The 12,253-nt window shown below is 45.4% G+C and overlaps 2 protein-coding genes across 2 annotated transcripts; one reads left to right on the plus strand and one right to left on the minus strand.

Moving 5' to 3' along the window:
• Positions 1-495: 495 nt before the first annotated feature.
• LOC108087833 (prohibitin-2) lies at positions 496-3,392 on the plus strand. The gene is made up of 7 exons (XM_017185405.2): positions 496-605; positions 697-841; positions 1,316-1,662; positions 1,725-1,958; positions 2,161-2,238; positions 2,301-2,400; positions 3,098-3,392. Exons 2-7 carry the CDS (start codon positions 709-711, stop codon positions 3,229-3,231), a joined length of 1,026 nt encoding a protein of 341 aa, XP_017040894.1. The 5' UTR covers positions 496-605; positions 697-708; the 3' UTR covers positions 3,232-3,392.
• Positions 3,320-11,406, minus strand: LOC108087831 (kelch-like protein 17). The gene is made up of 6 exons (XM_017185404.1): positions 11,193-11,406; positions 7,450-7,643; positions 6,849-7,032; positions 6,011-6,107; positions 4,408-5,740; positions 3,320-4,346 (listed from the first exon to the last, which is right to left on the minus strand). Exons 2-6 carry the CDS (start codon positions 7,473-7,475, stop codon positions 4,133-4,135), a joined length of 1,854 nt encoding a protein of 617 aa, XP_017040893.1. The 5' UTR covers positions 7,476-7,643; positions 11,193-11,406; the 3' UTR covers positions 3,320-4,132.
• Between the last annotated feature and the right edge of the window lie 847 nt (positions 11,407-12,253).

The raw sequence follows: 12,253 nt of genomic DNA on the forward strand, positions 1-12,253 counted from the left end.
CAGTTCAAAGCCATTAATGGTAAGTTATTATGAATTAACATTTACAGCTGAATTTCAATGTTTGTTTGGACATTACCTCAGTTTGAATAAGAAGACTTAGCATTAATAAATCTGTTTCTTGAATAAAGGACTGTCAAGGTCTAAAAACTCAATGAGAAACCTATTCTCTCGTTCAAATGGGCCAAAATATTTTTTTTTAAATTTACCGCCATGTTTCAATTCCACCATTTCAATTTTAAATTCCGGGTTAGCGAATACATCTACCGAAACAGGGTTGTCAGACGTAATCGATTATTTAGCTAACAGAAATGTTAAGATACATATCTTCTTCCACAGCCAGAGAACACACTTGGTTTGGGAGAAATACATTTTAATACTTTGGTGAGAATTTACTTTTTTTTTGCCGCCCCTTAAATCAACATTTAAATGAATATTAGGATCCATTGCTGTTAAACACAACCGATCCAAGGCACCAACCATTTTTGAAAGTGGAAAAATGTTGCTCTGGCTAATTTAGAGAAAACTGGTAAATAGTATTTTTGACACAAACCTTTTCTTCACCTGGCCGCACTGACAGAACGTGCGAGTTTCCCAATTTTATACAAGTAAGAATCAGTTTTCTTATCAATATAAATTCTAAATAGTGTGCCCTGCATCTAAAGATTGTTGTATTATTTTTTAAATTCTTTTCTGCAGAACACAAACAAGATGGCACAAAGCAAATTGAACGATCTTGCGGGCAAGCTGGGCAAAGGTGGGCCACCGGGACTGGGAATTGGACTGAAGGTCCTGGCTGCGGTGGGAGCTGCTGCCTATGGTGTCAGCCAGTCCTTGTACACCGGTAAGGATATAGCCGATCTAATATAGCCGTCGACTTTACCAGCAAACAGCACAAAACATGAAACCATAGCGGCATGTTTACATAACCTCAAATGATTGCATGTTGGTGTATGTGTTTTTACTGTTTCCCGGATTTCATAACTAACAACTGGATTTACTATATTCTTATTGGCATCCAAAAAGTCTCCATTGTAAAATTTGTTAATATTAACCTATCAGTTGCTTCAGTTCTTTATATTATTATCCAATCCCCGATTTCATCTCTCTACTGTTGCATAACAAACTCCATTTATGTTTGCTAAATGTTTACTTAAGGGGTCCAAGTTCAAAACAGCAGATACTAGAAATAATATTAAAAAATATTTCTATTTTTATTGAACTAATATAAAATGATGGAATCCTAATTGTGTCCATCATCTTGCTTTGTTGATATTGCAAGAGTTGTAACTAACCAAAATGATATTTTATTTCACAGTTGAGGGTGGTCACCGTGCCATCATCTTCAGCCGTCTCGGCGGAATCCAGAGCGACATTTACTCCGAGGGTCTGCACGTGCGCATTCCCTGGTTCCAGTACCCCATCATCTATGACATTCGCTCGCGTCCCCGCAAAATATCCTCGCCCACTGGCTCCAAGGATCTGCAGATGATCAACATCTCGCTTCGAGTGCTGTCTCGCCCCGATTCCTTGAACCTTCCCTACCTGCACAAACAACTGGGCGTGGACTACGACGAGAAGGTGCTGCCCTCCATCTGTAACGAGGTGCTGAAGAGTGTGATTGCCAAGTTCAACGCCTCGCAGCTGATTACCCAGCGTCAGCAGGTGGATATTTTTAAAACCTCTATGTTGAATTTGTATTAAATCTTAAATTAATATATTACTAGGTTTCCCTGTTGATCCGCAAGGAGTTGGTGGAGCGTGCCCGCGACTTCAACATCATCCTGGACGATGTGTCCCTCACCGAGCTGAGCTTCGGCAAGGAATACACGGCCGCCATTGAGGCCAAACAGGTGGCCCAACAGGAGGCCCAGCGGGCTGTTTTCTTCGTGGAGCGTGCTAAGCAGGAGAAGCAGCAGAAGATTGTCCAGGCTGAGGGAGAAGCTGAGGCTGCCAAAATGATATCCTTTTACAAAACACAAACCTTTTTACTTTGAACTATTACACACATAACTGAAAGGCTGTTGGTATCTTGTAAGCTAGAGAAACTACTTTGGTTTCCCAAGTTTACAAGCTAATGTTGGCCTTATATATGTATTATGTGGAAATCCACCTTACCCATATTTTTGCCACCTTATGGTTCTCCTTAACTGATATGTTTACTTAGGTCTGGCCGTGAAGCAGAACCCTGCCTACCTCAAACTGCGCAAGCTGCGTGCTGCCCAAAGCATTGCCCGCACGGTATGAATTTAGTGGTCTAGCCATCTAATCTAATCCAGAACTAAATGAATGTCTCCCCACAGATCGCCAGCTCACAGAACAAGGTCTACCTGTCGGCGGATAGCTTGATGCTGAACATCCAGGACTCTGGCTTCGATGACATGACCGAGAAGGTTTACAAAAGTAAATAGCTCTCGTTTTGATTAACAAAAAGAGTTTACTTTTAAGTTGAAAACACTTGTGCACTTTTGGTTCCAACCATATTGGCCAAAACTTAGACATAGCCTTTATAATTGAGTAACTTCTAACGCGTTCTCCGTTAACCATCTCTCTTCCTACATTTTGCTATAAAATTTCGTTCTGTTAACGTTTCTCCCAATCGCGCAAACCAGTAGCCGACGACTTGGACTAGGAGGCGATCCGCATTCGTTGTTAATTAATTCGTATTTCAATTCCTTCGAGCTAGAGCCTAAGTACCGTTTAGTTTTAACCACTCCCAAGCGGCGCATCGGCTTCATTTTTTCACGAACTGTCTGCCAAGTGCGAGGTCCTTGCCACCCGGCGGCAGCTTCATCCCACATCCGTTCGCCGGGTGCCAAGGATCGAAGCACAACGGCACGTCTCTTTGTGACGCAGTGCGACCGATGCGGGCAGATGGCCGCACCAGCATTTAACTTTCCTTGTCCCATCATCGAGAGTCACGTGAAACGGAAACTGAAAATAAATGCGTACTGAGAACTGTCTGACGATCGTTGTATCCTCTGTAAATTGATGTTGATTTTCAAGCACAATGCTGCCGGGGCATAGATTCGTGAAAGAACGAAGCTGTCTCCCCGAGCAGCGATCCCTCCACTAATCCCAAATCCCCCGTCTTTTACAGTTGGTACCGGTCTGCCCAAGAACTGGTTGGACGCCCGGAAAATGGCCTCGAAGGTCGCACAGCCGACGGAGGCGGAGAAGGATAAGAAGAACGTGGGCAATGTGGCGACCAGCCTGGCACAGCGAATGGTGTGATCCTTTCCTTATCAGGGGCTTCCTGTCAAGATCCTAGTACAAAGCGCACAGAACAGAACAGAGAAACAGAAACGCCGACTTCGTCGCATCCGGTTACGAAACACATACTTATCGTTTTAATTGCGTGTATAAAATACATAAGAATAGTACATAAGAGTGTATACAGTATATAATTTAAGTGTATAGAGGTTTATGTATGTAAATTGTAGGCAGATTAGGTTGCTTCTCCAGGAGTTCCGTCCTCGCCCCCCGCGGCATTCCCATGAACAGTGTGTGTGTGTGTGAGAGAGAGATCTTGACTAGAAACATATGTGTGTTAGTGTGTGTGTGTGTATTATGGGCTTGCATCCACTCCGATGGTCATCCTTGGTTGAGCAATCGAACCACCGCCTTGGGGCCTCCTCCTCCTCCCAGTCGTATAAATATTCCTATATCTATCCATAACGAACTCGAACAATCAAATTCCTGCATTAGGCGCGTGGGGTTAGCTTTGTATGTAAGTGTTAATTTGTAAGGTGGCTTAGAAGCGACGCGACATGGACCAGGATCAGGCCGTCGCCGGTGGCTTTCCCCCTCCTCCTCCTACCCCGGATCCACTGCTGCTGCCGCTCTCGCTGCCACTGCTGCTGGCATTGCTGTTGGCCCGCCGGCTCTCGGCCAACCCCGGAGTATCCCGTCGATGGCGACGCAGTGTGGAGCTCGCCGAGGGAGCCGAACTGCTCAGCGCAATGTTGGCCGTGAAGGCAGCCGCCTCCGCTCGACTGGGAACGGTGAGGGTTCCTCCTGCTCCCGCTGAGGGAGGCACCTGGCCTCCCGGTACAATTCCATTGATGGAGCTACTGCCATTAGTAGCGCCGTTCGCTGCAGCTGCGGCGAAGGACTCGGTTATGCTGGCCAAGGGTCATAAGTTCGTCGTCTGGACCAATCCGCGCTCAAGGTGGAAGCACTCCAGCACAGCAGCGCCGACGGAGCTGCGACGAGCCACCATTGCATTGACCACATTCCACTTGTTCAGCCGGGGATCATAACGCTCCACGGAGTTCAGCGAGGAGCTGCCATCATTTCCTCCCAGGGCAAACAGAGCGCCCTCCACCTCAACCACTTCGTGGGTGGATCTGAAAGTAAAACCCACCAATTATAAACTATAATAAGATTCTTTGTAAATAAACTCCTTACCTTCTGGAGTGCATGGCTGCGATGGGTTCCCAGCTGTTCCTGCGCAGGTTGAACCGCTCTCCGCTGGACATGCACATGGTGCCATCATTGCCGCCAATGCAGTACAGATGGCCATCGGTGGAGGCCACGCCACAGCTGCTCCTGCGTGCTGTCATGCTGGGCACCGGTTGCCAGCGACCCACTCGCGGATCGAACCGCTCCACGCTCGACTGGTAGTTGGTGGAATCGAAGCCACCCAGGCTGTAGATGCAGTTCTCCAGCACGGCCAGCCGGCAGTACCTTCTCCGCGTGCTCATCGCCGGACAGGAGCTCCAGATTCCGGTGAGGGGATCGTATCGCTCCATGCTGCTCAAACAGGAGGCGCCATCGTAGCCACCGCAAACGTAGATCAACGCATCATAGGAGCAGATGCCCAGGCAGCTGCGTTTCGTGCCCATCGGGGTGATGTTGCTCCACTTGTTGGTCAGCGGATTGTAGCTCTCCGCCGTGGCCAAATCACTTACTCCATCGTAGCCACCGACAACATATAGCTGCTTATGCAGGGCAGTCACTCCCGATCGCGATCGTCGCCACAACATGGGAGCCACTGGACTCCAGGAGTTGGAGCGCGGATTGTACACCTCGCACTCGTTGTGGATGGCGAACAGGCTGCCTCCTCCCACCGCAAACACGTAGGGCTTCATGCCCTCCGGCCGACGCTCCTGGGTCCTCTGGCTGCCCATTATGCTGCGCTGCTCCGGCAGCAGGTGGTACTTCATGGCCTCCAGCAGCAGCTCCTTGCACTCGGAGTCGTCGCGCATCAGGGTCTCCGTTTCCACGCAGCTCATGAGGAAATCCCGGCTGACCAGCGGAAGGCGGACATTCGACATCAGCTCGGCAATGTGGAGTCTTCGGGCGGGCAGATCGTGCTTCACCCAATTGATGACGGCGGCGAAGACGCGCTCCTCGGAGCTGATGTTCAGCTGGCTGTTGGAGATCAGCTCGCGGACCTCCTCGAAGGGCAGCAGCAGGAACTCCTCGGTGCCCACCACCTGCTGGAAGTTCTGCAGGGCGTACTTGTGGGACCGCGTGTGCAGCTCCTTGCAGGAGTGCGCGTCCGCAAAGCTGCGAATGCCCAGGCAGTTGGAGGGATGCAGCTGGCGCAGCAGGAACTTGCAGCACGCATCCCGCACCGAGTGCATCTGCAGCAGTCCGGAGGCGGGCAGCAGCACCTGCACATTCTGCTCGGTGATCGTGATCTCGCCGGTGTAGGTGTAGTCGATCAGCTGCCTCAGCGCCAAGCTGTCCACGTCGTGCAGGCGGACCAATCCCTGGGTGCGCTCCAACATGTCGTCTGGTAAACAGGAAAGATAGAGTTGGTTGTGTTTATTATGTCAGTTTAAAAAGGATGTGTAGAATGGTGTGTGAGCTTTGTTACTATTTATGGCTTACTAGAACTGAATTGGGATTTTTTTTTTGAGATAAATAACAAATAAATTTTAATCACTTAAAGGTAGAAAGGGTTCTATATAAATGTTATATACTTATACAGAAATATTCAGTTCAGTTTAAAGATCAAAAATGTCAGCAAAGATAGACTTCCTCTTTTGTTAACTGCACTCACCGTTGAACATCGCATAGAAATAGGGCGACACGGAGGCCAGGACCACTCGGTGGGCGTTGATGGTGTCGCCTCCGACTTCCAGGCGAACATCGCAGAGCTGCAGTAGAAAGGAAAAATACAATCGTGAGTGGCGAAAGGAAGGCTGTTGAGACGGAAAGCCCACTCCTGATGCGGCCGACAAAGTGTCGCTTTACAAATCCGATTAATACCCGACTACGTGCTCAATTTGCACTCAAAATCCCGAACCTTTTCCCCCGAACCTCCTGAATCCTTAGAAGGGCTCTTCATCAATAACTCCTGGGCTGACACGGTCTCCCCCAGTCAATGAACCCGAAAGCGGAGGCAGTTTTTAATGGGAAAGTGTCGCTTACATCATGGCTCACTTTTGGTTAAGGCCAACTCATCTATAATATTCCACCCGCCGGTCGTCTAAAACGGCAATTTGCTCTAATAGCCTCACCCAGCTGAACTTTGGCGAGAATTGGGCGGCATCGGGCGCAATTAATGTTGCCGCCTGCCCGAAATGAAAGAAGAAACGGGCGAAAGACATTATGTATGCGCCATGTGGGCAAGCGTCAACTCGGACCTGCGACGACGACCTCAATCACGCGCCCATTCTAAATAAATATTTTAATTATGCTCACGCCTAATGCAATTAGTATGGCAATATCAAGATCAGTAAATTGACGATCTGAATAAATTAATATTCGCTAGAAGACGAACTTTTTGATATGAACTGGTTGAGTTTAGATGAAGCAATAAATCTAGCAATTACTTGATTGATACAACTGCAATTTGCTTCTCATTTCGGAATCAATATAAATGTATTTATCCTCACCTGTGCATTATTCCTCATCTGGTTGATGGCTGCGAAGGAGGCGATGCAGTGTCCCGGATTCTGGTGGTGCGCCTGGGGAAGGACCTCCTCATTGGGTCCCGGTGGGCTCAGATCGCTGGGCGTTTGTGTGGAATTGTTGCTGGTGGTGGTGACATCCTCGTTGTTGCCACTCGCCTCGCCGGAACTGCAACGAGAATTTGATGGTTTCGTAAAATCTTCACCTCCATTAAGTCAACTTTCGCCAGCATAATGATAATGCTGGCGACAAAGTGTCGGCAAAAACAGAAACAGGAACTCATCCTTGTCTGTGAAGCCGTGGGGGTTGTTTATGCTTGATGTGCATGTTTATGTTATGTTGGGGGCTCTCAAATTTGGGGGTTGAATGGAGCGGACGTGGAGCATCACGACGCCACTCGAATTTCTCTAAGCTTTTATGCAAGGAAAATATCTCTAAAATTTAGCTTAAATAAACAAGCAAGGTTTTCCCTAACTAAAAGAAAAATGTATAATATTTTAAGAAAATTATTAGACACCTTTCTTACTCTATAGATTTTTTACCCTGATGAATAACAAAATAGTATAATTTTTTATGTGTACTTACTGATTTGATTTCACGGGCAGAAACATTGCGACTTCGTTTGGCCGATGTTCAAGTTAATGATGAGGGTTACTGCGGCGCTTCCCTTATCGCAATGCTGCAGCTGTTTTCTCCTAAAACATTTCCTCGTTTTGGTCCTCGGTTGGTGTCTTCAGTTCGGTTCAGTCTTTTTATTGGCAGTTCAGCTCCAACTTCAGCTGGAACGAAGGCAGCAAAAATCAATACCTGGGACAATTGTTGTGGCCACCCGCATGGAATAGAATAGCACCGAATTTAGGTCAGATGGAGAAGGGCGGTTCGGCTAAACATGATATCATTCGGTCTTTTTGGCATGTCAAACTGAAGGAAGCATCTGAATGAAACTAAAAACTGGGTTAAGTGCCTCCTCCACTGCCTTAACCATTGTTCTTTGCGGCAGCCAAGCATTGTTGATGTCAGGATGTCGAGTGGATATGAGTGGGAGCCCTCCGAGGACTCGGGAAATGGGGCAGGATGTGGCCTCGCCAAATTGCTTGTCGCATGCAACTTGCGCATTTGACTGGCAAACAAAAAAGGAGAAAAATAAAGGTTTTATGTACACAACAGAGTGGAATGTGGTAGCTGAACGTATAAGATACGGACTCAAATCTGTCAGAATGAAAAATTAATATATGAACCCTACAATGTTAATTTCGCAATATTATACACCTGTATAAATTGGATTACGAAACGTTGTTATCTTTTTTTGGATGAATCTTGTTGACATGAGATACTTAAGGCGTTCATTAACCTTTAAAAATATGATTAAGTAAGGTGAGTTCAGTAGTTATAATTTATATTATGTTCTTTTATTCATATTTATTTTTCAAAGCAATAATAAACTGTTTGTTGAAATTAACAATCACTGGTCATTTTGATTGTCTATTTCTTTTAAAATAGAAGTGATGGAAAAACCTATTTACCAAGTGGAGAGAGCTTTCATATCACGCTTGGAAAGTTCTCTTTGGGGTCAACAAATCGTGTCGGTGGCACATGTTTGTGAATTTAGCGTCACGAATTTATCGCTGCATTAACAAAACAAGGCAACAAAACAGCAGTGGCAGCATTAAGCAGCAGCAACCGCTTAAAACATACAAAATTTCACTTTGCGCACAACAACGAATTAACGACAATTTCAGTGTTGTGTTTTTTAGTTTTAACTGAGCAACAGCCAGCGAGGCGAGTTTCCATGCTTGAGGGCGCAATTGTGCTGGAGGGCAATGCCCGCGGGCCGTTCAGCACCCCCTTAAAAAGCCCCCCTAAAACCCCTCCCCCCTGAAGAGAAGCCCCATTAGGCTAAATGTTTACTGCCCTGCCAAATCAGAAGCAGGCCAGTTGCCATCGTGGGACAGCCCTCAATTCGCGGTGCATTCTGCAGCCAGTTTCCCCATTTCGCTCTCCACTTTTCGGGCGGGGTCAGTACTACTCGCTGTCACACTCGGCGTATGAGTAATTAAAGGCACCCAACCAGGGTCAGAATGCGGTGCGGTTGTCTCAGTAACTAAGCTAACACAACTAACGGTTTGCTTGTGGCCAACGAAAAAAAAAAACAATGAAATTATGCTAGAAGTGAACTTTATTCACCAGTTAGTTGAGCTCATTCATGCTCACGCGAAAAGAGTTGTAAGTCAAATTAACTTTTAATTTGCAAGTTATTTAAAGGTGGGATGTGCAATAACTTCCACAAAAAATATTGAGAATTAAAAAATATAAAATTAACTAAGTAACCATATATTTAATTTATATTAATTATATTTAATTTATTATATTTAAAGTTTAGTTCTGTCTCTCAATTAAAAAATTCTAAATTGATAGCCAGCTAGAGAACTTTTCTCTGTGTACCTAAAGGGGCAATCATGTCTAACACACACGCAATGCCTCGAAAAAGGGATAGGGGGAGGGGGGAGGGGGAGGAGGTGAAGGTTCAGGAACCGGAAGTGCGAAGGTGGAGCAGGAAGCGGGCTTTAACGAAGGTGTAACTCCCGCTGACCTTCAGGTGTTCAGGCGATGAGTTGGGGTTCGCTGAGTCAACCTGCAAGGGTGACAATATATATTTAAAAAAAACTCTACTAAAAATATATGTTTATCAAAGAAGCGATTTGGGAGAGAGAGCGGGAAGCTTGGCCCTAGCAACATCTGGTCGCAGCGAGTGTTTGTTTTTTTAGTGTGAAATTCAAATTAACAAGCCAGCATGCTCCGCACGTTGAGCCCGAAATGTGGGTAAACCGACGACGACGACGACGACGACCAGAGCCGCAGTCATTCAGTAATATTTAATGCTTTTTGGCGACAGAGCAGAACAGCAGAAAAAAATAAAACCGAAAAGAACCCAAAACACACAAAGCTACACACGAAAATTGTGCATACATTGAACCGGTTGTAGTTTCTGCCCAGACACTCGCCCGTTCTGTGTGTTGGCCACCTATGCTCCAGCTCCACGTGACTTGGCCAACAGAAATCACAATGCAAAATCAGAAGGCCTCAAGTATGCTTCTGCACGCTTCATTGATGATTAACCCGCTTTTGTTGCTGCTGCCGCCGGTGCAATGCAATATTCTGCGGAGCCCCAAGGCCAACTGCTTCGCCAATCGAGCGGAAATCGAGCGTCAGAGTCAGCATTAGTTACAGGTAAAAATCAGTGAATAAGATGCAAAATATAGCAGCTCATCTGAGAAGGGGAATGGGGTATTTCCAAGCGATTGCCACTCTGATGATGCCGAACTTTGAAATGGGTACTTCTCTGTCTAATTCTCTGTGTGGGTCAGCTTAAAATTAATTCCCAGAAACTCTGCTGACACACATCCCTAGAGATTTGAATACGATGATGAGGGTGCCAATCTTTTTAAGCTGGTTAATGACTAATAAATACAATAAATTACTATTATAGGTATATATTCATAAATTTAAATACAGGGATAACTTTTGTTTAGATTTTAGATTAGTTGAAGTATTAAAACACTATTGTATTCTATTCCGAAATATATCTCTACTTATTATAAAACAAACAAATGCTTCGTTCCAATCTGAAGACTACTTGACCTTTTAGTTGGCAAAACCGTTTAAAAGTAAAACAACTTTTACTTAAAATCACTATTTCCTTACTTTATATAGAGAACTACAAATTCGTTAAACACATCGTGAAAGAGCTCAACAAATGTTTAGCACGATTATTCGATTTTAGCGAGAAGAACAAGAGTCTCTTGAAGACGCCCGCGCCCAAATTGGAAATCAAGTGCCAGTGCGTGCTTGGTAAAAAGATTCCCACCTCCGAATTTGGCCGAGAATTACAACTGGATGTGGGCCAAGTAAACAAGCAACGAAAACCACCAAACCAATGGACAATAATCATTAAGTATACGCGGCGTAAGCCGACATATTGATGTGTTTAATAAACCAGATGCTATAAGGGTGAATGGGAAAACGGAACGAGGAAATGAGGAAAGTGCGTCAAGGGCTGGAAAACTGGGAAACGCACCGAACGAAAGTGAGTGTGGAAGCCCGGAATTAGCCGGCATTTCGAATTTTTTTTGGGCCTGGGTTTGGGCCGGGTCGTCAACCTGCTGCCAGCGCGGGAAATGTGAAAAACAGCCGTTTTCTCCATGGCGCCGGCGCACTGCCAAACGAAAGACTCCAATGGGGTGGTAACAAAAAGGAGTTAACAGGATGCAACGGCATGTGCACATCCTTCTCCCAATTTGAATAAAAAATAAAAAGGGAAGTCGCCGCACCTTTAACGCAAATTTGATTTGGAACTCCTCCGATACTCCCTTTCCTTTTGGAGTTAAATCCTTTTAATTGCACTTGTACTCTTTGGTGGCTCTTTGGTGAGTCCTTTTTCCGGGTGGAGTTCACTTTTCACTACGAATTTTAACTGCTGTGAAGCCAATTATTCGGTCGCGACTGCAACAAATGCGCTGTGCTAAGGACAACTTCGCGGCACGAAAGCTCAAGAGCGACTGAGCGAAAACCACTTGGTCCCCAAAAAACCAAAACCCCAAAGCTTTCTTTGGGGCGGAACGCTTGGTTTTTGGCACACTAGAAAAGCTCACGGCTGTCAACGACTTTTCAACGCCCTACACTTAAATGGTATGTAGGAAAATATGTATTTATCTATGAAAGCGTTACTTGTAAAGTTGATACGTGTATTTAAACAGCCCAGATGATCTTTAAAGTTTTCTTAAACTATATTTTAATGGCACACATTTATTTTTGTGAATATAGTTATTATTCTTAAAAGCGTCAGATTAACCACAAATATATATAATTAGTCTTAAGAAGTTGCAACTAGATTCCTTCCATTTATTAGATATTAGTTTTAAAATATCTTCAAATTATAAGAGCTGATTGAACTTGAAGATGATTCAATTAATTGCTGATTTTAAATTTCCCTAAATTGATTTAAATTTCAAAGTTTACCCATTGGCCAGGGAAAAAAAAAACTAAAACAAATGCAGATGCGCCGTGAGTTGACTTGAGCTAACTTGTAATTGAAGCTTAATTAACAAACAGTTTGTGCTCGAAACTTTTTTAAATGCCGTGGAGGTAAAGTTGCCGTTCTTTGGCCACCGGCCACTGGACAAATGGAGCCGGGGAAAAATGGAGCGAGGTGCCAGGCAAAACCAAACCTCGGGCCCATTAGGACGCCCAGCGTGCCACAAAGAAGCTGCATGCAAATCTAATTAGGAGCGAGGAGCTCCACCAAGGTCCCAAGGTGGTGCAGCTCCCGGAAAGATGGATAAATGGATGCACGGCTCACAATGGCCAATGGTGGAAGCCACCGACGGCAGCC

This window comes from Drosophila ficusphila, unplaced genomic scaffold (genome assembly GCF_018152265.1).
Source record: "Drosophila ficusphila isolate 14025-0441.05 unplaced genomic scaffold, ASM1815226v1 contig_414, whole genome shotgun sequence".
Classification (NCBI taxonomy): Eukaryota; Metazoa; Arthropoda; class Insecta; order Diptera; family Drosophilidae; genus Drosophila; species Drosophila ficusphila.

Excerpts from the sequence above, each read along its gene's own strand:
- LOC108087831 (XM_017185404.1), bottom strand. The coding sequence starts at position 7,475 with ATGTTTCTGCCCGTGAAATCAAATCA. Across the intron at positions 5,741-6,010 it reads TTTCTATGCGATGTTCAACG|ACGACATGTTGGAGCGCACC; the intron begins GTGAGTGCAGTT and ends CCTGTTTACCAG. Across the intron at positions 4,347-4,407 it reads GCAGCCATGCACTCCAGAAG|ATCCACCCACGAAGTGGTTG; the intron begins GTAAGGAGTTTA and ends TTTTACTTTCAG.
- LOC108087833 (XM_017185405.2), top strand. The coding sequence starts at position 709 with ATGGCACAAAGCAAATTGAACGATCTTGCGGGCAAGCTGGGCAAAGGT. Across the intron at positions 1,663-1,724 it reads TGATTACCCAGCGTCAGCAG|GTTTCCCTGTTGATCCGCAA; the intron begins GTGGATATTTTT and ends ATATATTACTAG. Across the intron at positions 1,959-2,160 it reads AAGCTGAGGCTGCCAAAATG|TTAGGTCTGGCCGTGAAGCA; the intron begins ATATCCTTTTAC and ends TGATATGTTTAC.